Source organism: Abrus precatorius, unplaced genomic scaffold (assembly GCF_003935025.1).
Source record: "Abrus precatorius isolate BTA unplaced genomic scaffold, Abrus_2018 Scaffold5, whole genome shotgun sequence".
Lineage (NCBI taxonomy): Eukaryota > Viridiplantae > Streptophyta > Magnoliopsida > Fabales > Fabaceae > Abrus > Abrus precatorius.
Window position 1 is genome coordinate 12,357,166 of NW_020874395.1, and position 26,216 is coordinate 12,383,381.

The 26,216-nt window shown below is 29.6% G+C and overlaps 2 protein-coding genes across 3 annotated transcripts; both read right to left on the reverse strand.

The window, feature by feature from the left end:
• Window positions 1–411: 411 nt before the first annotated feature.
• Window positions 412–3,707, reverse strand: LOC113867428. Its single transcript, XM_027502748.1, has 3 exons — window positions 2,523–3,707; window positions 2,227–2,375; window positions 412–690 (listed from the first exon to the last, which is right to left on the reverse strand). Exons 1-3 carry the CDS (start codon window positions 3,456–3,458, stop codon window positions 441–443), a joined length of 1,335 nt encoding a protein of 444 aa, XP_027358549.1. The 5' UTR covers window positions 3,459–3,707; the 3' UTR covers window positions 412–440.
• Window positions 3,708–5,869: 2,162 nt separating this feature from the next.
• LOC113867084 (DEAD-box ATP-dependent RNA helicase 7-like) lies at window positions 5,870–11,321 on the reverse strand. 2 transcript variants are annotated; one of them, XM_027502070.1, is made up of 15 exons: window positions 10,772–11,321; window positions 10,097–10,231; window positions 9,869–10,009; window positions 9,617–9,728; window positions 9,060–9,130; window positions 8,803–8,957; window positions 8,596–8,707; window positions 8,288–8,389; window positions 8,142–8,202; window positions 7,894–8,068; window positions 7,727–7,823; window positions 7,531–7,625; window positions 6,723–6,856; window positions 6,212–6,504; window positions 5,870–6,099 (listed from the first exon to the last, which is right to left on the reverse strand). In XM_027502070.1, exons 1-14 carry the CDS (start codon window positions 11,240–11,242, stop codon window positions 6,248–6,250), a joined length of 2,118 nt encoding a protein of 705 aa, XP_027357871.1. In that variant the 5' UTR covers window positions 11,243–11,321; the 3' UTR covers window positions 5,870–6,099; window positions 6,212–6,247. The 2 variants fall into 2 exon arrangements, with proteins under 2 accessions (XP_027357871.1, XP_027357870.1); XM_027502069.1 differs by having other exon boundaries at window positions 5,870–6,094; window positions 6,207–6,504.
• Window positions 11,322–26,216: the final 14,895 nt, after the last annotated feature.

Here is a 26,216-nt window from a genome sequence, read left to right on the forward strand (position 1 = left end):
TAAAATTGACTAATTCAATTATTAAATCTTATATTATCTTTATGATTATTCATATTAAATTTCACAAAATTAAATATTTATAAGTATGTTACCCAAAATTTAATATTTGCTTAATTTAAAAACATATTATTCATTAAAATAAATTAATACAATAAAATATTTATTAGTTTTATTTTTATATAAAACTTAATAAAGTTGATATAATTGATAAGAAAGTTAAATTAATTAATCTCATATTTTATAAAAAATTATTAAAATTGTAAATATACAAGACAAGACCCCCTTTGTGTATTTGAATAGGCAAAAGTGGTACATGGATGTTGATTCACATAATGAACAGAGAATCAAATACAAAACTTAATAGGAAATTGCAAATACAGGCAAAATTAAATTTTAAAAAAATTGCTTCAAAGTTTGAAACAAGTAGAGGTGTTTTTGTACTAAAGAAATCCTTCAACCCCACGTCCTGTTCTAGCATTCCTGTATAGAGTAAGTGCTTCTTCCATAATCTGAGCTTGAGCAAGCAATTCTGCTCTCTTTCTTCCAGACGGATGAGTAGAGAGGTAATCTCTGAGGGCAGACTCACCAGTCACTTTTCCCAACTTCTCATACACTTTGGGTGCCACCCGAGGATCATACCCAGCTGATGCAATTAACAGCAGCCCAATGTAATCAGCTTCCATTTCCATCCTATAAATTGTCAAAAAAACGCCCTTAGATCATTGGTTAACATTTAACTTATAAATTTTACCATCACTGACCCCTCCCTAATCAGCAATGCAGTTAAATATGGTGTATTTAAAGGAACTATAAATATATTCAAACTAATAGAGACTTAAACAAAAAATAATTTTATAGGAACCAAAATCAAAATTTGGTGTATTTAAAGGAACTAAAAATATATTCAAACATTTTTTATTATTTTAACAATCTTTAATTTCAATATACAAATCTACCAGAAGAACAAACAAGAAGCTTGAACACGGTTTATAATTTAAATGCAGATGACAACCCTATAGATACCACAAAAGCAGATACCACACAGTATGTTCACGCCACAGATAATAGAAGCCATGTCAAAACTTGGCTAGATGATCAAAATAGGATGCTGGGAAATTGATATCAAAGCATCCACAAAAGCATCTGGTCACAGATCATGAAGCATAAATAGTATGAACAAACCTAAGAACACATTAATTAATATTTTGAAAAAGATAATTGAAAACAAGATTAAGAGGAACTGCACATCTTTTGTTTGTAATTTTGTAAACAAACATCATCATCACCAGAGCTTTTCTCTTTATCTTAAAAGGCTTTACCACCACGGAAATTCTATAAACATGGAAATGATGAAATCAATGCATCGAAGAATTACCACAGAAAATATGTACCAAATAATGTGACACCCCATCTTGAGAGCACTAAGACCATCTATTTATCACTCGCTCGTCTGCTAAAGATATTTATGGATTAAATCGTGTAGATATCAACCGTTAAACATAGGTTTGATTTCTAAAGCCTTCATAAAAGGTAGCATAATGAATACTTTGCTTCTTTCAAACAGTCTCCTGACAAGTTGGAATCATTGCAATCAACTGGAGATTTTAAAGATACTTTCACAACTGCCATGATGGTCATTCAATAATAATCATATGTTGTTATAATCTATTGCGATTATGAAGCTTACTGGAAAGGATAATTATTGATTATACAAGTGCAATTACAACCAATATCAATTGTTCCATTCAACATGCATCCATCAACTGGATTCATCTTACCATGATACAAAAACCATGCATCAGATATATTGAAGTTACAGTAAAACAGATATTAGGCATGCAAATTGCATATGGATTCCTACTGTTAATTAGAGACTTGAATTCATTTTGTTCTTCTTTACTTCGCCTGTAATGTAATAGAATCTTTACTACTCAAAGAAAAATAATTGATATCAAGCTCAAATTTGTTTCACGTTAGAAAAATGTAGTACTTGAAGTCCAACAGTCAAATTAATGGTAATTTGTGAGAAGCTACTGGTTCCATTTGGTTTAAAGACAAGAGCAAAGCAATTTATTTGGAAGAACATAGCAGCAGCATTGCTCCACAACTCCACATATTTGAACAAGTGATGACAAATATCTTCTTTTCCATGAAATGATTCTACTATGATTAAAGACCATACAAGAAATCAACTTATTAAAAGGAGAGAAAGTGAACAAAGCATACCGCCTGGAGAAAGGTAGCCGCAAGAAAAGGGATGACATTGTGTTGACAATATCAGGAGTGACAAATTGATAAAGTATCAACTGTAGAATAGCAAACCACAGGTTCTTTGTAATCCCCTCTGCACTGTGTCTTGCCACAGCATGCCCAACCTAATTAACAAGAAAATCCATATAAACTGACATGTCAGCATATCATTCGTCCAAAATAACAAATCTGCATATCTCCTATGCTAACCATATTAAACTACAAAAACAAGGAGCTTTTAATTAAATTTAAACCAAAGGCGAGTAGAATACCTCATGTCCAATAATAGTAGCTATCTCTGCATCACTTCTAAAATGCTCTAACAGACCAGTGAACACAACTATCTTGCCACCAGGTAAGCAGAAGGCATTAACAACAGGCTCATTCACCACCAAAACCTCCCAATTCAACCCTTCCAAATGCGATGTAGCATCGTGCCACCCTCTTTCCTGACCCTTTTTCCTGCTTTGCTGAACCCATTTGTCATCAAGAATCTCATCCTCCTTGTGCCACCTTCCCGCAACCTTCTCTTCAGTCCCAACCAATGCATTCAATGTCTCCCTTCCATCACCTTCGACCATAGCATGCTCTGATGCATACCCCAAATCACTCCACACCTGCTCCTTCCTCAACCCTCTCTGCAATGCATCAACGATTTCCCTAGCTATCATCCTCACCCTCACACTCTCAGGATGTATAGGAGGCAATATCTTCCCCTTAAAAGCTGTCTTCATTTGTTCAAACTGGCTCTCACCAAGCTTCCTCTCCATTGCTTTTGACAACAGAATCAAATGGGTTCTCTTGGTATAAGGAACCGTTTCCAAATTCCCAAAGTACACAGTGATCAAAACCCCTGAACCAATCACCACTACCATGAACACGTGTCGAGGATTCTGAAACCAACGCTTTGGCCCTCGTGGCCTGAAATGCTGCACATTGTAAGGATCCACATAGTAAAATCTCTTAGCCCCAGTAACAAACAAATTGTGAAATTTCCTGTTATCTCCAACACCCCGTGTGCCTAGTCTCTGAGAAATTGAACAAAACGAAGAAAACCCATTAAAGCTAGCTCCTTTTGAACATGAATCCAAATACCCAGATTGGCAAATCCTCGAATTACGCTGAAAATTTGGATTTTGAGGCGCAACCCTCGAAGTGAAGCTTCGAAAACCATCAAGAACGAGCTTTCCCCTTCTGTACCACCCCATGATCGCGAGATTAACCAAGTCCTAAACAAGATAAAAATCAGAAATTTGGTATTTTTGAGAAACGAGAAATTCAGGGTCTATTATGAATCGAAGCCTCGAAGATAGGTGAATGAGAGTGGCAAAACATGGAAGGTTTGCGAAGACGTTAGATCATGGCACAGAAGAATCTAGAGATGGAGAGAACACAGCAACACACGTGAGAAGATAAAAACAGAGAAAGGTTACTTGAGAAAGGGAAAACCAAACGCAGGAATCTCAGACTAACGCAAACAAGGGCACACACATAATCGTGGCCCAGTCTTCAGGTGCTCAAAAACATAACAATGTAATGAAGTGAACGATTGAAAAAGGTTAAGAAAATTTTTTTAAGGGTCTTTTTCATTATTTTGGTATAAAATGAAAATGAAATAACAAAATAAATTAAAGATAAAATCTATACTACTTTTTATAATTGAGAAGGTTTAATATTATTTTTTTTATAAAATAATTATCACTGTTAATTTTATGTTAATAGATAATAAGCATCTAAATTAAAATATATATTTTTGTGTAAAGTAAAAAATTTATAGATTAATAATAAAAAATAATAATATAATAGTTTAAAATGTATAATTTTATAACTTTAAAAATTAATTTAAGGATTTATTTTTTTAATTTTGAGAATTTTTTAGGTTAGGACTTCGGGCAACGGGTCACGTAGAATAGAATTTGTCTGCAAAATGTATAAAAATGATTCAAACAAAACTAAGAGCGATTTTATCTGGAGTTTCTTGTTCTATTTTAATTGACCAATTTTGCAATCGGGTTCAGGTTTCGTGATTGAGATTAATGTAGGTGATGCACTGTAGATATTATAACTGTAGCGTGTAGGCGAGTGAAGTTGTATGCAGTGATGGTTATGCAGAGTATTGGGATGGAAACTTACCAACCCTGAAAGTGTTTTTCTCTGAGCCAAAAAATGCCACTCCAACCAAAGCTCTTCCTCTGAAAATCAAATTTGAAAGGAAGGCCCCTTTATATATACCAATAAATGAGGGTCATATTTTCAACAGAGAAAAACAATATACAGAATGGAATGCTTATTATTGAATATTGAAACAGGTAACAAGCTACTTATACAATGCCAAACTAACTCAATATTAACTAATTTAACTAATCTTGAGAGCATAACAACAAAAGTTTAACTAACTCTAATAGTTTTATCTTGTCTTTGACTCTTTAGTTATTTCCTCCCTTTTTCTGAACTCAGCCTTGGACTGCAACATGTTTGCTTCCTTGTGCAGAGCTCTCTTCCATTTTGGTGTTTACCACTCAGCACCTTTCTCTAATGTAGCTTCTTTCCATTCATGGCTTTGCATTAATCACTTTTGTCTTTACATGAATAAAACTCGTCTTAACAATGTATAAAATCAATGTTATAAGTCATTTTATAACTTAACAAAATGAAATATTATTTGAAAGACTTATTTGCTTTTATATCTTTTCTATAATCAAATTGATGCCGAATAAATTTTTAAAATGTTAAATTAATATCTTTACATTTTTTAAAATATATTGTAAGATAATTAAAAATTGTTCAATAATATTAATATATTTTAAATAATTAAGAATACAAAAGAATATTAATTATTTCATAAATTCGTATATCTTAAGACCCCGAAGACCTGACATCTTTCCCCAGTGCAGAGACAGAACATTGGACGTTAAAACAAAGAGCTAATCCAAATTAGTGTACGGATTGGACATTAGTCCTTCAATTTTTAAAAATTCTCCTTTAGTGATAATACTGTAAAAAAACATTTGTTTTTATATTAACTTTTAGTTTATATCAATCAAAATTAAAGCGACTTGATAAAATGTTTTTAAATTCTCAAAAACTCAAAATTTAATCTACTCATTATCAGACTAATTAAGAATTACTATTACATCTGTGGAGAACTTATAGTGCCAGAGAAAATAGTTTTGTACACAAAAAATTAACCATAGATAAAATAATTATTAAATTGGAGGTTTAAGACTAGCCAACTAGTAAACTAATGATAAGATTGAGATGTAACGACTCTTGTGAAACAGCCACAAAAGGAGACATAATTTTCAACACAGCAAACACACCCAGCTTGACACCATGAGATAGGGGTTCTAAACCACCTACCAACTGACATGTTATTTTTAGTTGATTTTCAGTTAAGCCAAAAAAATCAAATCCTTAAATATAATAACCTTCGCCAACTTCTAATAAACAGGACTCTAAACTTTCACCTTAGACCAGAACAATCAAGTCAGATACGAAAGACATGTTGATGGTTATCAAAAAGGCTACAAATAGATGGTGATCATGGAAAAGCAATTGCACGTAAAAAATGAAAACTTCTATATTAATTTTTCCCAAGTCATTGTCATTAGTACACTTAAAAATATTTTCCTTGCTTGGCTCATGCATAATATAAAGACCTACTTCTTACACTTCCCTATCAAAATTGAGATCAATGGAATAACTGAATATAAATAGCAAACTATATAAACAAACACTCGTGTAGGGTTCAGATGCTGAACAAAATTGAGAGGGGGGCAAGGTTTTAACAATAACATGGCAATAAATCTAATTAAACGTGGCCGATGGTTATATTGGTGAAGGCTGCAGAGTGATGATGAAGGGATAGTAAACATCATTCCTCTACTCCGTTTAAGTGCAGACGTCAAATAATACCCACCAGTCACGCTACTATCTTAGTCCTCCACCGCACTTTGTGCAGTTATGCTCAAACGAACATGCTGAGCGAAGACAACACTCAGAAGTCCCTGAAACTCCTTTGCCCCCCATATCGGCCTCTGTTTCCATTACCTCTCCCACCTTTAAAACCATTTGAAAACCTATTACTCTGACTAGAAAATCCACCACCTCTTCCACAGGAAAACCTGTTCCCACCACTTCTATCGTTAAACCCACGACCACCGCCAAATCTAGCCCCTCTCGGAGGGTCCCTTTCTTTCAAAGGTGGCAATGTTGTTACCAACTCTAGGCTTACACCAGCAGAATTCTGCGAACCTGAAGAGAAAAAATAATTGAATTGAAAATATGATCAAGATGAAAGCCATATACAGGATTCAATAAAGTTTGAAAAACTCAAAAAAGACAGCAATGACATAGGCTATTAATAGTTTCTAACTTCATGGATAGCAATGCGAGTTTAAAGATGCTATAAAGAATATGTATGGTGGAATGGACAGAGAATTTTCCAAATAACCAATTAAGTAAAATTTTACCATTAAGAAATAAATCCGAATCTTTGGCTGGTATATCAAAAACAGCACCATTTCCGTCTGCAGTGAAAGACAGACCCTGCACTGACTCAACCTTCTCCTCGGGCAAGAATCTCTTCAGGACTCCAAGTGCAAACCTGACAACAGTTCATAAAAGCATAAGTTAAATCCAACCAAACAAATGACAAAATCCAAAAATAAGGATACTTTATATTCAGTTGATAACTTATAAATAAAGATGAAATAAGTCTACACCCAAATTAATATATCCAAACCACCTGATTCCAATGCTTGACTCAGGTTATAAGAGCCCGTTTATTTATTATACCCTTTCCAAAAAAAAAGACGGCACTTCTTCAATTTAAATATATATATATATATATATAATAAAACATATAATAATTGCAGAAGATTTTTGGGGAGAAAAAAATGAAAGAACATCAAAAATATATCTTCATGTACTTTCTCCCAAGTTAAAAAAATTGCTTCTGGAAGAATGCCATCAAAAATTTGTTTCACAAAATCAATTTTTTTAACTAAATAAACGAACCTTAGGCCATAAGAAAAACACTTTAATAGTGTTCTTTGAAGTTTTTCCATTTTTACAAAAACTTTACATAATTATCATAATTTTCAAACATAACTTTAATTTAAAAAATCTTCCAATAGAAACAGGCTCTGCATAGAAAATTATTTGTTTTTTTTTTTTGGCAAAAACTCTCCCAAGAGTTAAAACAAATAGGCTAATCCAAACAAAGTTTGTAAATGCTGATATGATGCAAGATGCTCCTAATTATTGTAAAATTCTCACATTGGAGAGAACATAGGTCTTCCAATTTGAAGAAGTAACGTAACATAATCCTCCCTGGAAGTCAGAATTGATCTTTTCTTTACCTCAGTAAAACCCTACAAATATAACATTTTCCCAGATCAGAGAAAAATATTGACAATGAAGGAGTTGGTACATTATAAAAAACAAATTTAGTTAGGAAGAACATTAGACCCACAGCAGCCTTAGCAAGAGCTTTTGCAAGTAATTCAACAGCTGATAAACCGGAGTTGTTCAAAAGCTCCTCGGCAGCAGGCTTGAATGCAGGAATCACACTGCATTAATGACATATGTTAACAGCAGAAGACAGTGTTAAACAAAAATACCAAATAACAGGAAGCATACCTGTCAGATACTTGGTTAATCACTCCAGCAGCAGCTTCCACACCAGCAGCTTTGGCAATATCATCAGGCTGAGGAGTAGTTATGCGTTCAAATTTCACACCCGATTCCCTTTCAATTTGACCTATTTTTGACCCCTTTCTGGGATCATAAAGCATTACAGCAACTCCAGTATTACCTAAAAAATTTAAACCCAAATTAACACAATTCTAGCAGTCCATTATAAAAAAATAGAAAAACAATCAAATTACCAGCTCTTCCTGTGCGTCCAGATCGATGAATATAGGCTTCTACATCACGTGGAGGCTCACACTAAATCAAAAACAATTCAGTACATCAGATCAAAATGCATATAAAGATTTATTTAGTATACTTAAATGTATATGAATAAAAGTACCTGGATAATCAACTGAACATCATTAATATCTAGACCTCTTGCAGCCACATTTGTGGCTACCAATGTCATGAATTTCCCAGATCTAAAAGCTGCCAACGTGACCTGCTTGGGACAGCACACAGTTAACAGAAAACATAACAGCAAGAGTGGCACCAACACATTATTATTGTGAAAAATCATCAAAAGGTAAACAAATTAGTCCAAAAAGATATTAGGTTCACGACAGATCACCTTCCAATATCCATAAAATGAAAATTTCAAGAACCAATAGGCTATTAGTCATATAAAAAGTCATAAAAAAGGCTCACCTCCCGTTGTGATTGAGGTATGTCCCCATGGAGAGCCCTTGCTCCAGGCAACAGCCCGGCAAACTCAGAAGCAGTCTCCTTCTTTTCAGTAAATACAATTGTCCGGCCTCCACTAAAACAGAACCAAAAGAACACAACAGTTCTAAAAGATTCCCACAGCACACAATATTTTAATGCAGAAATCAAACAATGGATATTAAAAAATACCTGCTATAAAAGCGAATAATGTCAGGTATAATTTGGGACATGGTAGAACTGTGACATGGAAGAACAAAATGCCTAACATTGGTGCTAGCCTTCATCTTCTCATTCCCAACAAGATCAGCAGTTTTCTTATCTGGTTTCAGAAACTTTGCAGAAATCTGCCAACCAAAAGATGGTGGATAAGGTAAATGCCATCCAAATAACACCCAATCAGCACAAAAAATAAACCTAGAATGAGAGATGATCCCAAAGAAACGTACATGCTTAACCCAGTTTGGCAAAGTGGCACTAAAAAGAAGCGTCTGAACTTTACCAACATCTTCTACCTTTCCTGCAATGTCAAATAAGAGACAATTGTAAATATATAACCTTGAGTGACCTTGATCAAAGTTCATGCCTTGGAAAACATCCAGAAACATTTTGAGGATGTTAGCTAGGATTTGACAATTTGTTATTCTTATCAAATTGAGATATTGCTCCACGTTATCAGAAGTCAGACAGAACCACAAAAGATATGTGAAAGAAGAAAATAACTAGCACTGATATGTATAGTATTTGCATACAACAGTCAAACAAACGAAAATCCCATCAGCAACCACCTACTTTAACAAAATGACGATAGAATTCAAAACTACTCATACAACAACTCTAACTGCAACTAGCAAAAACAACATAGAAAATAAAGAAGCAATGGAGCAGAAGAGCATCCAATTTGATAAATACTGACATTCAACATCAGTTTGCCCAGAAAAATATACATAGTAGTAGTAGTAGTACATGAAAATTTACATTTAGCAAAAAAATGCAAACCACATACCTAGGATAAGTTCAACATCTTCAACAAAGCCCATCCTCAGCATCTCATCTGCTTCATCAAGGACACGAAACCTTAGATGGCCCAGGTAAAGGTTTTCCCTCTCGATATGATCCTACACAAATCACTAATAGCTTTAACCCTTAAATGGACAAAGTGAAGCTTCTACAATCTACCCTTGCACTGATTGAAAATCATATCAATAAAAAAAAATAGCAGTGACATGCACCCAACGCCTAGTGTTTAAGTAATTACCTTTACACGACCTGGTGTTCCAATCACAATATCAACACCTCTCTTGAGCTTAATGTCTTGAGTATGATATGGAGTTCCACCATATAAACAGCAAGAAGTCAATCCCATCGCCGAACCATAAACTTCAAAATCAGTATGAACCTAGTACACAGCATATTCAACATCAGAATATACCAAAATAAAATAGCAAACCAAAATACTCCCCCAACCAGCTCATGCATAATATACCTGACTGGCCAATTCCCTAGTAGGTAAAAGCACAAGTACACTCGGAGGCCTCCCATAGCCAGTCTTTCTCGCAGCTTTGGCCGGACCATTTGTTAAAGACTCCAATATGGGCAACACAAAGGCCAGAGTTTTACCCTGCATTTTCCCAAATAATAAAGTCTATAAAACAATCTGAAGCAATTAATAGTATAACATCACTTATCTTTAAACTCTAACCAGCTTCATATAGCAACTTCAAAACTATACAACTATGCAGCCTCAATCACATGCAATTCACCAAAAAAACTTCTCCTATCCCCACTCACTCCAAACTGCAAAAACATACCTACCGTGATAACAAGCCATAAAATTGCATTAACAGCACTTTTGGTTTCAGAAAATACCATCTCAGTTTGTTGTTTTCGTGGTTTACGATGCTTAATTGAAAATGAAAAAAATAGAGCAATAAAAAGGAATCGTTTTTTTTTAAATTATTTTTCACACAAATTATAAAAAATAACCGAAAAACGTTTTCGCTTTTTCAATCTAAACAGGTCCTAAATCTTTCAAACAACACAACCACCCCACTCTCCTCATGTTCCTATTTATGTAACCATTAAAAACTATATAAGTCCGTAAATTCACTTTGGCAATAATTAGATATTTTTGTTAACCGAATTAGAAAATTTCACAGACCTGACCAGTGCGAGCGCGACCAACCAAATCGGAACCATCGAGAATGGTGTCGAAGGTCATGGCCTGAATGGGGAACAGTGTTTCGATCCCCTTCTCCTTCAACTTCACCCTCAACGGTTCCGATATCCTAAACTTGGAAACCGCATTCGAATCCTCCTCCTTCGAAACCTCTTCTTCTTCTGCAAGCTTCGTTTTTTTATTCCTCTTCTTATTATTACTATTCAATTCCGATTTCAAAGCTTCCTCCTCAGTGGGCTCCACGAGCTCCGAGCTAGTCTCGCTCTTCTGCTGCTCCTCTTCATCAAAACTCTTCTTGCGCTTCTTGCTCTTGTTCTTCGGACTCAGAGATTCTGGTTCCCAAACGGCACCGTTGGGGGACTTGCTCTTCTTCCCTTTGTCCTTCTTCTTCGTTGACTTGTCTTTGGGGGTCTCGCACGGAACGGCGTCGTTGAGAGGAAGAAGAGACGGCATGGCGGAAGGGAACGAAACGGTGCTTTGATTAGGTTATGATATTACTCTCCTGCTTCGGATGCCGTGGGTTGCAGCGGAAGCAGGAGAAGAAAGAGGAAGAGCTAGGTTGAGGCTTTGTTGCTTTTAAAGGTTTTGATGTGAACGCGTTCTCCGTCGTTGGATGCTGAAACCCTATTCTCTTTCAATGCTACCCGTTTGATTTATAACATCATAGGCCTGTCGGTCATATTTGGTCAAATATTTTGGATGTTTTTACAACAAAAAGACTTTGGGCCAGAAAAACAAACAATATACTAATCTTATTCAGTTTTATCACAACCATGCCTTTTCTGTTGCTTCTGTATTTTTCATTCAATTTAAAAAAACAATTCATGACCAAAAAACGTATTATTCGGTGATCAAAAATAAATAAATATTTATTATTTTATTCCAATAAATAAATCAAATACTTATTCACTAATACAATTACTGCTTGTTGTCTTCTTTATTTTTAGTACCATTTTCATCGTCAACAATTCATTATTATTTTCATCTTTATATCTCACCCTCTTATCTAATGCCACTAGCATCATTTCATCACTGAATAAGCTTGACTCAAGCAATAAAAAATATATTATAATTTGATTTTAAGGTTATATTAAAATTTGTAAGCTGAAAACAAAAGAAAAAATAATAATTTTAAAACTTACAATACCCAACTGAGCCTTAGAAACTTGTTTTGAAAGGAGTAAGTTGCGGTGGGAGGAAAATTTGTCATTATTTTAATTTTATATAAATACCAGTGAGATTTTTGTTTACTACATGTCTATTATTATTAAATTAAAATAATTTTTAAATGAAAAAAATGCATTGTATGATTAGTTAAATTAATTAAATTTGTAAATTTAAAAATATAACATGTTTAAATCATTATCAATAATATTTTACTATATTAAATTAGACTGAATTAAAAAAAATAGATTTGAGAATAAATAAATGCTTTATAAAGGATAGCGACACAGTATCTTAAGAAAGTGAACTAACTCTCAAAAATGCTCTTTAAAATAGGCTTGATTGCTTTTTTTTTATCCCTATATTTTTAATATATGTGTAATTTTGATTCTCTTTTTTTTTTAACAAAAGGGATTAAATCCAAAAATAAAAATATTACAAATAAATACTATAGGATATAGAAATATTAATTACGTTATGGAACAATAATTGCTCTAGTTCCAATGAAGATCAAGAATAAACTAACAGTGATAAGTAACGATAGTAAGCCTTATTTAAATCCACATCAACACAAAAGTTAGTCTCACTTTAAATATGTTTAACTTCAATACACTGAGTTAACTCAAAAATTTCTTATTCTTTTCATTAAACTATATTCCTAATAGCTTTATTCTTTGTTGCTTATAATGACTTTAGTTATCACCAAAAACTATAACTGCAACTTCATGTATTTGAGTCATATACTCCAAACAACATTCAATTCCTCCAAGAATCAGATTTTTTGCCCTTTTGGAGTTATTTAAAAAAAAATTACCAAATTAGGACTGCATGGAAACAAATTTTCGGTTTGAGGTGGAGAAGCCACATGGCAAAAGAGTTGTCCAGATGCTAGACGATACCAATTAAACAAAAAAAAATTAAAATAATTTAGAACGAATCAACGGGTAGGAATGAAAGAAGATATGTGTACAAATCCTAGAGTGTCGGCTAGTTCAGAGGCACCTTCAATACCGGTTGGTGCAGAGTCACCTTCAGTGTCGTGTGAGTTAGGGACGACACAATATTATTGGTCCACCTGGCATAGGAATTTGACTGTTTAAGGTGTGGCTTCGTCTTCCTTTCTCCCCTCCTTTTTTCTTCTCTGTTACCGTCTCATATTACAAAAGTTTTAGATTGCCAAAAAAAAAAATAACAGAGCATTATTAGGCACATTTGTTGGCTTCTGGTATTCAGATTCTTGAGAAAAAAATTATTATAAGGTAAAAGAAATAATAGATCGAATATATTTTAGTTTTTAAATATGAAATTGTATGCATATAACATGAGATTGTGGTGCAAGTGAAGACTTTCTGGGTGACTGGGTGGAGCTCGTGAAGAAGAGGATTGAAATTCATATAAGAAGCGTTGAAGGTGCACAATTTATTTTTTGTTTTTAAATATTTTAAAAATTAATTTATGTATTATGTAACAAATAAAATTTTAGATAAATTGTATTAGAAATTATATAATATAATTATTATTTTTTATAATTGGTTGTTTAAAAATGTATTAAATAAAATTTATAATAATCCATAATATGAATTAATTATTAAATAATAAGAAAAATTTTGATTGTAATAAATTGATAAATTAAAAGGAAATAAAAATATATATAAATATACATAGTTAAGAAAAAAATAAAAAACATGATAATGAAAAAATATATGTGAAATGCAATGAAAATATTAAATAATAAATGTAAGAGAAATAATAAATTTTGACATTTTGATAGTAGATTGATATATAAAAAAATTGTAAAATAAAAATATTATTAGTAATAAAAATAATATTTAGTTTTTGAAAAAGACTAAATACAATATTTTTATTAAAATTATTGATAAAAATAATATATACAGTTATATTTTAAAAAATAAATTCATTAAAAATTAACAATAAAATATAATAAGTATGTCATCAAATTTATTTAAAACATTACATATTTGCTTCAAAGTTTATGATTTAAAATTTTAGATAAATTGTATTATAAATTATATAATATAATATTAAATATTTATAATTTGTTAGTTAAAGAATGTATTCAATTTAAATTTTAGTAAGTAAATAATATATTTTAATTACTAAATATTAAGATAAATTGTTATAGTAATTAATTGTTAAATTAAAAGGAAAGAAAATTTGACATTTAAGATATACGGTTCAGAAAAAAGAAATAAAAACCATAGTAATGAAAAAAAAAAAGCATATCGAATGCAATAGAATGGTCAAAATAATTGCTCTCGAAAAATAATAATTTTTTTATATTTTGATAGTAGATTAAGATATAATAAAGAATTTGTGACAAAAAAAAAATTAAATGTAGTAAAAATAATAATTAGTTTTTGAAAAAAACTAAATAGAATATTTTTATTAAATTTATTAAGAAAAAGAACATATACAATTATATTATGAAAAGAAAATAATTATAAATATATGTAAAATATCATATTCATAAAAAAATTAACAATAAAATATAATAATGATGTCAACAAATTTATTTAAAATATTACATATTTATAAAAAAATTATAATTTAAGAAACAAAATTATTATTGAATAAGAATAATAAAATTAAGAAAATAATAAATTTATGATTTAATATAAAGAATTACAAAATTAAATTAGGTGCGATAAAATTATGTATTTGTTAATTATTTGTAAGTGTAAAATTTGATATACAATACGGAATTTAGTGCATGAAAGTATGCTTTGTTTTAAATTTAGAGTAAATAAAAAATTATATATAGTAGTTAATTAAGTGCACGTAATTACATTTCTTGCTATTTATTCTAATTGTAAAATAATATTTAAAAATTATTAAATTGTTAAAAAATATTTAATATAATAAGTAAATGAAATCATTTTTTAAGTTAATTTGAAAATTTGAAATTGTTATAGTTAAATAATTGTAATAAAAATTAGGTAATAATGAAAAAGAAAATGATAAACTTAATAGAATTTGTAATCTATTAATTTTAATGTACATAATTTCAGTTTAAATTGACAAATTTCATTTTAGATGACATCATCTTCATCGCGAAGTAAAGTTTTAAATCCTGACCCGGAGGATGATTCATTATTGAGGTATCAGTCTATTCACGTATCGAAGCATATTTGGGATGGACGTGAGCACCCAATTTTGAAGGTGAGAATGAGTCACTTCATTACAGCTGACATGGAAGGGGTTCCAGTGGAGATACTTCCTCATCTTACCGTAGCTGGATTTGTTGGAGTAGCTCAGTTGGCATGCTACTATTGACCGACATCTTATTACAGCCTTGGTGGAAAGATGGAGGCCAAAAACTCATACCTTTCACATGCCTCCTGGAGAGTGTACTATAACTCTTCAGGACATTGCTATTCAGATAAGGCTTCGTATATATGGAAAGGAAGTGATTGCAACTATAAGAGGTAATAGGGCACAAATTGTGGAGGACTTGCTTGGTATTAGACCACTTGCCGATGCATTTATGGGGAGTAATTTGAAGTTGAGTTGGTTGGCTAACACTTTACACATGTTGCAATGCATAATCATAATGAACTTCAGCTTACTCACTTTGCTAGAGCTTATATTCTGAGATTGATAGGTGGGTTCATATTGGCTGATCATTCCTCTAGCAGGGTCCCAGTTAAGTACCTTCCATTGTTAGAGGATTTTACTATCACAAGAGAGTATAGTTGGGGAGCTGCAACATTGACATTCCTATACTGAGAGTTATGCATGTCGACCAATGTTGAGCGTTCTGGTATTAAAGGATTAACTCCATTATTTATGATGTGGGTATGAGATAGGTTTTCATTTTTACAGTCTAATAATTTTGTCCACACACAACTAGATCTTCCTTATGGTGCACGGTATGTTCTGAATGATTGCATTTATAATTTATGAATGACTTTTCAAACTCGTGTCACCCTGATTTTGATTTATATGTATGTCTTGCATGTGGTTAGTGAGTCAAAGTTGTGTGAGACGAAAGAGAGATCTCGCTTACTACATATGTAAGTTTGATCATCTGAAACGTGATGAGGTATTTTGTTAATATACATTGATAGAACATTTTCACGATTGGTTAATTAATATTCACAACAAATTTACTATTTTGCACGAATTTGAACATGCAAATTGTATAGCAACCGTATAGTATGGAGTTGATGAATTCTTTGTCTGCCATATGCATTAAATGAGCGAATATTTGGAGGTCAGTTGTGCCACTTATATGTTTTCAAATTTGTGAGTGGCACCAACCTGACCATGTAATGCGACAATTTATGATGGTTCGACATATTTCTCGTGCTCCATACCAACCTGACCAACTACACGATATTACTTTAAGAGTAAAAACTAGTGAGAATTTGTCGACCAAGTTCAAAGGCATAGTGGAGCTATGGGATATGCTACTGGCCTGGGTCATGACGAATGATCCGCACATTTGTTTGTTAAGTTCTAACTCTGAATATATGCGGTGGTACATTATTCACACCAGACAATCGATGGCCTGGGATGCAGTTGTATTTGCATTACTTGTAAGTCATATGAATGAAATTACACATTATGAAATTGTGTTTTGATTTCTTATTTGTTAAAGGTTTATATTGTATCATTGTAGGGAGATGCTCATGAAAGAGCATATTACTTGTGTAATGATGATAAAGACTCATTTTTATTTGAGGAGATGAACGAGTTATGTGAGACCATGCTATCATTACAGATTGAGCAGGAGCGTATATTAGAGCATGCTTCTTCAGTTGACCCTCCTATTCATAGTGAAAATCCAGCTGATCCGGACATTTACATTGGTCAAATTACAGAACGTAAGGAAGGAAAAGGTTTGCAATGCCGACGAACAGAAGGAAAGGTAATAATTACTAAAATTTCTCATTTTTACCATATTACATGTTGTGCTTATGTTCTTTACATGTTGCTCATGGGACAATTTATAGGCAACAGAGTGGTCACTTACCGCTTTGTCAGAACACAGAGATGACATCTATTATGTCCCACCACAGTTTTCCTTCCACCCTTCCCAAGCCACTCAGACGTCTTATTTTCACTCATCGCAGTACACTTCACAGCCTCCTGCATCTCCATTTGATGGTAGTCAATATTATGTCTCTGAGGGTAGCCTCTATATGACAGCTCCTCCATATGAGCCATCATTTTTTACACCTGATGCACCGGCTATAGGAGGTCATCAGAGTGGGCAGGGATGGAAAACATCATCAATCCAAGTAGGTGCGAACCATGGCATTGATCTTAATGCATAATTTATTGTTGCAGCTAATGCGGAGGTACAAGATGTGCATCGAAACCCTCATCATGAAGCACGAGATCGTCGTCGACAGTGCATACTCACACCTTATGAGGCAAGGCATCTGGACCAATCCTTGGATTCATATTAACGTCTTGTTATTTATCTATTTATATTTCTTTATGTTGCACTTTTTATTAAAATTACTTGTGGACGAACCCTATCTATAATCGATGTTGCTATATTAATGGAAGAAGTGTTATTTAAAACATTAACAAAGAAATATTCGTTAATACTTCAATAACATTCAATAACAAGGTACGTTAATACTTCAATAACATTAACAATAAGGTATGTTACTACTTCAATAACATTAACAACAACAATTTGTCGTGGAACGCAACATACTCTTACATCTGGTGATGATTAGGATCATGATGTTAAGGACATTGACATTGGTTGTGACCATGTTATCGACACAACCTATATCTTTGTCGTGGTTGTCACTCGACTCAATCTATTTCATTCCTAATTTGAGTAGCCTTTGGTCTTCCTTTACCTTTTGCTCTTTCTACATTTAGTACTAATTTCCACTCGTTATTTTGTAAAATATTATTTTAATTACCAAGAGGCAACCACTGAGATGAATATGCGTTCACAACATACTGTAAAGTATAAACAAGATCCACAAATTGCCAAAAGTCTATACTCATATGAGCACAAACAGTTATGACATGTGAGCATGGATATTGGAATACCTTAAATTTTCCACATTCACAATAACGTGTGGATAATATTACTGTCTACTTCTGACCACTCCTTTGTGTCACTGGATTAAAACCCTCTTCAACCTCAAACCTTGTTCTTTGTATGTAATACCGCTAAACTTAATGTGAAGATAATTCTTGTTGATTATTTTCCATAGTTTTCATTAATTTTTGACAATATCTTCCTCCATTGTTAACCTTATTCATTGTGGTTTTACCATGTTTCACAAAATATTTTACCAACCGTGCATATGTAGCTTTCGCCAAAGCAGTAATAGGGAGGTTTCTTGCCCCTTTCAAAACTTTATTTACGAACTCAGACAAATTAGTAATCATGTGTCCAAAACGACGTTCTTCATCATCATAAGTCAAGCTCCACTTTTCCTTTGATATATTATCTATCCAAGTCTGAATTTCAGGTGATTATGATCCAAACGTATTAAGCTTAGATTCAAATATTTGTTTCGATGGTGTATATCCTGCATTTAACAGAAAAAGGTAGAATGAATTAAGGTTAAATATTCAAAATACATTAAAACGTAAATGAATTAAATGTTTAAATACGTACCTAATTGAATTAGTTTTTTCTTCAACATGATATTTTTTAATCGTCGATTGAAATTGCTTGCAATGTGATGAATGCAATAAACATGATAAGCATTTGGCGGTTGCCAACCAATATGTGGGTTAGAGACTGCACATTTTATACTTTGATTTCAATCTGAGATCAAACAGAGCCCTACTTTATTTCTCACATTTATTTGAATCATGACTAATAATCATTCCCATGCAGATAAGGTTTCTCCTTCCACAATGGCAAACGCAATGGAAAGCACACAGTTGTTTACATCTTGAGTCGTAACAATTAGCAAAGTTTATCGGTACTTACCGTACAAAAATGTTCCATCAACCTGTATTATAGCTTTACAAAAGTTGAAAGTTTCATGACATTGCTTGAACGACCAATACAACCGATGAAAACATCGATATCTATTATCCACGATGTGACCTTTAACATAATCATTTGTTTCAATTTTGTATACAGATCCAAGAGTATGTAATTACATGTACTCTAGCCACCTTGGCAATGTAGCATAAGATTCGTCCCAATCACCAAATACAATAACTATTACTTTTTGTTTTGCTTTCCATGCTTTCTTGTACAAAATTGAGTATCCAAATTGACCACTAATTCTCTCTTGAATTAACGAAATAGGCACTGATGGTTCTTCTTTCATCATACCTGCATGTATGATAATAATAAGGGAGTTTTTCAATTTATTGGGATGTAATAGTATGAAAATTAGTATATCTTTTTTATTTTAAAATAATAAAATTTAACATTTGACATACCAATAATGAATGAGCAAATAAATTTGGAATCCAACTTTTTGTGGTCTTGAGAGATTGAAGCATCTACGCACATATGGGCACCACTCCACTCTGTAATTTTTCACTTGTTTGCATTTTTTGGCAACGATGCTCGAACTCTCCAGGAACATCCACTATTATGATTAACACACTTCACAACATATGTTGTTGCTTTTGACTCCACCACAAAAAAAGTTTGATGTTTCCTCATGGCATAATATTTTATAGTCATTCTTACATCTTCTTTAGTGTCAAATGGTTATCCAACATATAATGCATCTCCTTCCTTCCATGATTGTGTGTCATTCATACCAAGAAAATGTAATTTTTGATCAAGGTGTTCCCAATTAATATAACTGTAATGTGGGGTTATATTCCAAAAAGGCAATGTAGTTTCTGCATTACAATAATTCATTCATCAAATTTATACCCTCATTAACAATTTATATATTACTACAAATGTAAGTTATGAAAATATATCTTTTAAATCACTATCTAAAATCATATCTCCATGTTATTGTTGCGTTGAACTAATTCTTACAATATCCTTCATATTGATCATTGAATCACAATCATCATCTGTTTCAGTATCAAAAATTATTTAATGAAATATCTTCTTTATCTTCATATTCATCATCTTCATCTGACATATTTAGATCGTACATTGTAAACTTATAATATTAATAGTATTTGCAGCATCAATTTTAAAAATTTAAAATTATTACCTTCTCTTGTTGCATAATCATCATCATCATCATCACTTTCATGATTGAGTGAGAGTGATAAATTCACTTCTAACGAACGTGCCACAACAAAAGATGTTTCACCGACTGCAACATCGACATATATCTCAACTACATTCCTATGATATGGTTGTTGACACACACTTATCATGCAATTTATGTCTTCATCGTCACATACATCAAGAGTTGTATGGTATCGACCATTTATCCTAACTAAAATTCGTGAAATTAATCGAAAAATTACGTGACAACTAAACAATTTCAATTTTGTGTGGATCTTCCCTTTAAACATCTCAAGTGCGATCTCACGTTCTATCTTAATTATCTTTTTTTCTCCTTAAAAAATTATACCCTCATTTCCTTCATATATTCTACCATTTGAATATAATATAACAACAATTTCATTTATCCTGCATTAAAAATAATCCAAGCTTATTTAAAAATTAATTTATAATATAATAAAATCATATTTAAAAAATCATTTGTAATTACAAATATTTAAATATTTAATTTTTAACATTTATTTTATTTGTCTTATATTCAAACATAATAAAAAAATTAAATTACAACATTAACACTTAAAATATTATCCAAATATAAATTAAATATTATTACTCAAAATAAAATTTCTTAATAGCGATTAAAAATAAATTATATGAAGGTTTCGCGTTTATATACATTTAAATTTAGACAAAAAAATGTATCAAAATTTTTATCCACCGGTCACATTAAAATCAGGTGTAGTTGGACAACACTGGAGTCGTTTCTATTTTGGACGCTACTAAAATCGTCCCAAACATGGACGACACAAGTTTTTGGGACGACACGTGTCGACATGTTATGAGTGTTAACTACTAATGGGAAGATACTCTCACAGTTGGCCATATCATCACATGTGTCATCTCTGTTCTGAACAATTTTGTTGCCTCGTCACCCATCAATCCCATACCAGGAATTTGTTTTCATGCAACCCTAATTTGGTAATTTTTTTTCAAAATGACCCCAAAATGGCAAAAAAAAAAAAAAAACCCAAGAATCTCCCTAACTCTTATCAAGTAAAGAGATTAGTACAGTACTCTAGAAAAAACCTATTATTCATTGTCCTTTCTTATTTTTTTTATTATGTTTTCACATCCTGCAACACTGGCCTTTGTCTTATACGAGCATGGTGAGTATTTAAGCACACTCAATTTTGAAGAGGATACCAAGCGCATCATGCTCGTTATTGTTTCATCAACTAACAATTATTATTTTTTAGTGACCCAGTTTGGTCAAATAGGTTTTTAGAGACTGAATCATATTCACTCTTTAAGTATTTTTGTCTTTCACTACAAATTAAAATTACAACATTTGTTATTAATCCAAAATTGTTGTAATTTTTATGTTGAAATTTCTCTTAACTATGTGTTATCTACAACAGTTCAACGAAGAGAATTAAGGGTATATTTGGTTTCAAAAAATACTTCTTGTTTTCATTTTTAGAAAATATTTTTTATTTTAAAAAATAGAAAACATTGAGAATGTATTTCGTTTAACTATTATAATTTTTTGATATAAAATTTAAAATTAATCATTAATATTTTATTAATAAAAATATTTTATAATAAAAATTTTACAATATATATTCTTATTAATGTCAATTTTATTGTATTGTCTATTTAACAAATTTAAAAAATACAACTATTATTGTGTTTTAAGACTCAAAAATAATACAAATATACTAACATAGATTGGTTTGAGTGGCAAACGGCTCAATATCAATTAAATAAGGTCTCAAGTTTAAGTCTTTATGTATAAAAAAAATTTTTAGTGGTCCAATCTGATTGAAAACAAAAAAAAATAATAATAATTCAAACACAATATAAATATAATTATAATTTATATTATGTACAATACACAAGTTTTTTAATAAAATTTTATTAATTTTGTATATATTCATAAATTTTAAAAAAAATTAAAAAGTGTATATTCTTTTCAATTCTAATAATGCACATGTATATATTGACATTTAAAAAATTATTATTAAAATATAAATATATAAATTTTTTAAATAACAAATAAAGTGTAATAATAAAAAATATATAATATAAATTATTAAAATTTTTATAAATAAAATATAAAAAATGTAAAAATAGTATAATATATAAATAAATATTTTTTAATATTAAAAAAATAGCATATATACAATCGACAAAATTATTATTTCTACAAGATTTGTATGTAATCATATTATATAGAAATTGAACATTAGTCTGAGAAAGAATATAACATCAAAACCATATATGAAAATTAAAAATCTTATATGTATTGATATGAAAAATAACAATGTGTATCAAAATTTTAATAACAAAAATTATATGAAAATTATAAAAGAATAAAGACAAAAAAGAAATTACATACCCAATTTTACAAGAATTATAAAAATAAAAAATTTATCATTGTATTTTAATAAAAAAATATTATGGGAGAAAAGAAAAAACAAACTTGAAGAATATATGATTAAGAACGCTCAAAATATAATATTATGGGAGAAAAGACTTTTCCTTACGTAGTATGGATGCTGTTTTTTCTGTGAAGCTGACCCAAAGCAAATATGACTTTCATTAACGAGGGGCCAAAAATCCACACATGACTTTTGCACTTTGTTTACTTAAAACGGGAGAAAAATTAAGATGTATTGAAAAGTTTGAAAAATAAAATTATTAAATAACAAAGTAAATTATAACTCTCATACAACTCTGTTTTTATGGTTTAGACTATTCTTTAATGTGGAGATCACTTTTGCCTTCTTGTCAAAATTCAGCTTCCAATCATAAGTCATAATTGCTTATTCATGATAAAGTTTCTAGTAGTGAGAACTGAATTTCAACAATGAAGTTATACTTTTTATTTACAACTTATTTTATTTGATCCTTTCAATTATTATTTTTTAACTATTTTTACATTTAAAACATTTAAATTAAATATTAGCAAAAAATTCATATTTTTATACAACTATATATTTAAAAAATAATAAAAGTAAAACTATAACTGTTTTATAAAATATAGGAAGTATACTTTTCATGTATAACTTTCTATTTATTAAAAAAAAAAAAGCCGAACATAGGAGAATCAATATTAGTCTTTATACAAAACTTTTTTCGTAATTTAGTTTCATAAGTAAAAAAAAAAATTATATACACGTCATTATACAAAATTTTATGTTAAATTTTGTTTATATCATTACAGTAACATTTTCTAATAATATTTAAAAGATATTTTAAATTGTTCAAAAAATTTTCATGTTCCATTTCATACTTTTTAAATTTATGCGTCAAATTTTATCATACAAGTTAATATATATTTACTTTAAACTCATATAAGCATCATTTTTAAAAGATTTCTTGTCTTAATTTATCTTTACATAATCATTATTTATAATATTTCATCTCAAATATCACTATTATCATATTTTCATAATAACTTTTGTTTCTTATTTTATTATCTTATTTCAATGCTATTTTTTCTCTAATTACAAATATAAATATAAATAATGATAATTTTGACTTTTAACACGATTTATGAAAATATAGTCAAGATTTACAATATTTAAGATAAGTATGATAGGAGAATGAATGAAAATTATGATGAGATATGATGAAGTATCCAACTAATGATAATTTATATAAAAATATTAGTAATAAAATTAATGTAAAGAAAAATAAAGACATGAAAGTGAACTAAAAAAAATACTACTTTTAATTTTTTTTATAAGAAACAAAAGACTAAATAATTAGGATTAATGAAAATAATTAAATTAGTTATATTTTCTATAAATATAAATTTTATTATAAGAATACCTATGATATTAAATGGTGTAGTTAGTAATTTGTATATTTAATGATACTAATAAAAGAATAGTATAAAAAAATTAACAATTAATACATCTTTAATATATCATTTGTATCTTATAATAAAGATTAAAAAATGCTTCATTATTTTTTTATAAAAAAGATTAAAAAGTAATATGAAATAAAATATAATTTATTTTAAAAATTTTGAAATACTCATAGAAAGATGATAAAAAAATGTAACTTGATACTAAGTAAATTTTTTTTCTATAATAATAGAAATAAAGTTAAAAATAAGATTGATGTACAATTTTATTTATTTATAAAAAATAAATTTAAAAAAAAGTTTATACACAAATTAAAAAATAATTTAAACCTATTCAATTAGATAGTTATTTGCATATAAAAAATGGCTATCGTGATTGTAATATACGGAAATAACAAGAATAAAATTAAAAATAAATTTTTAGTAGAGACTTGGTCACTTGGGTACAAATCTTTTCCCATTTATTTATATTTTTTTACAGATCATTGATTATCATAACGTACAAATCTCGTGAAGAAAGAAAAACACAAATTCTGACTGAGCATTTATTTCTTTAGCAATGAACCAACTACCAACTGAAAAATAATGAATGTCTGAATAAAGTGAGCTTCTTTTATTATGGTCAATCTTCGCGCTACATCTACACAACGTAAATCACACATTTGGATGAAGTGTATATATATAACATCTTTAAAAAAAATTTATTTACCACATTTAATATTATTTTATAAAAAAATATTAATCAATTCAACCGTTCATTTAAATGTTTTTACTAAATTTTGCATAACATATCTACTATTATTCAATATATATATATATATATATATATAATTGAACTATTCATATAATATTTAAAAATATAAAATATAAAAAAAATTTACAAAATAAACGTATCCTTATTTTCTAAAATCTTAAAATAAAATACATTAATTATTTTGAAACATCTCATATAGTAAAAAGTAGTCATGTAAAGTCATTTTTCATTGAATTTTAAACAGAATAAAACTTTAAAAAAGTATTATATCGCCAAAAAGCATACGAAGTTACTGTTTTAGATGCATGATTGATAAATTAAAAGAAAACACTATGTTATTAAAATAAGAACTTGGCTCTCATAAAGGAAATCATGCAATTTAAAAAATTTCAATATAAATAATATTTATTTTTTTAAAATTTCTTACAAAATTGAGAGATATAAATACATTTATTACATCGCTTAATCCAAAATAAATGTGAATATATTTTTTTTCATGTGATTAATCCTATAATTTTAAAGAGTTTGTGAAATACTATTTTTTAAACTGTTGTAATTAGAAAAATAATTTCATGAGAATTAATCCTAATTTATTTAAATTTAAAGTTAAGTTTAATAATTGCATTTTAATATATTTTTTTATTACATATTTTTTCTATCTTTTCACTACTTTTTTATATAAAAAAATTAAACATGATATAAAAAAGTTGAATTTTATTAAAAAAAAAATATGATGTTGAAATCAAGAACATAACTTTTAAATACATAATTAAAAGTTTTAAATAAAAATGAATCTTCTATTTATTTAAGTGTCTAATAAGAATAATTATAAATAAAAATAAACTTTTTTTTTGTTGAAAAGTGTGACCACTATCTTAAGAGCTTGTCAAAAAATTCATTAATTTTATAAAATTAATTTTGAAGTTATTATATAATTTTAAACTGATACATATAATATTTTAAAAATAAAAAAATAGATGTCATATAATAATGTTTAATTACACGTGTTTATTTTTTTATTGATTTATCTATTTAATTAGTACTATAAATGTTTCTTATTTTTTAATTTTAATTAACGAGAAAATATAAAAATATTATAAATTTGACTTATTAAAGTAAAAAAATAAATTTTTATTATATTTTTCCTTTTCTTCAAATTTTATTATTTTTATTATATTTTGAGGTCAGTCCCTCTATTTCAAAACTATTGTATTTTAAAATTAAAAACAGATGAAAAAAATCATCAACTAACTTAAAATTTATTACACTTAACTAAATACATTTATTTAATCTCCTCTTATTTAACTTACTTACATAGAATGATTTATTAAATTAGTTATCTACAACATTATTAAATGAGAATATAACTATAGAAGTTAACAAAACTTTGAATTTTTAAAATAATAATTTTGAAATAAAAAAGAAAAAACACGTAGTTTCTGGGATGAAAGAAGTAACTCGTTTATCT

Excerpts from the sequence above, each read along its gene's own strand:
- LOC113867428 (XM_027502748.1), bottom strand. The coding sequence starts at position 3,458 with ATGGGGTGGTACAGAAGGGGAAAGCTCGTTCTTGATGGTTTTCGAAGC. Across the intron at positions 2,376-2,522 it reads CTACTATTATTGGACATGAG|GTTGGGCATGCTGTGGCAAG; the intron begins GTATTCTACTCG and ends CTTGTTAATTAG. Across the intron at positions 691-2,226 it reads CGGCTACCTTTCTCCAGGCG|GATGGAAATGGAAGCTGATT; the intron begins GTATGCTTTGTT and ends GACAATTTATAG.
- LOC113867084 (XM_027502070.1), bottom strand. The coding sequence starts at position 11,242 with ATGCCGTCTCTTCTTCCTCTCAACGACGCCGTTCCGTGCGAGACCCCC. Across the intron at positions 8,390-8,595 it reads TACCTCAATCACAACGGGAG|GTCACGTTGGCAGCTTTTAG; the intron begins GTGAGCCTTTTT and ends TGTCCCAAGCAG. Across the intron at positions 6,505-6,722 it reads TTCGGATTTATTTCTTAATG|GTTCGCAGAATTCTGCTGGT; the intron begins GTAAAATTTTAC and ends TTTTCTCTTCAG.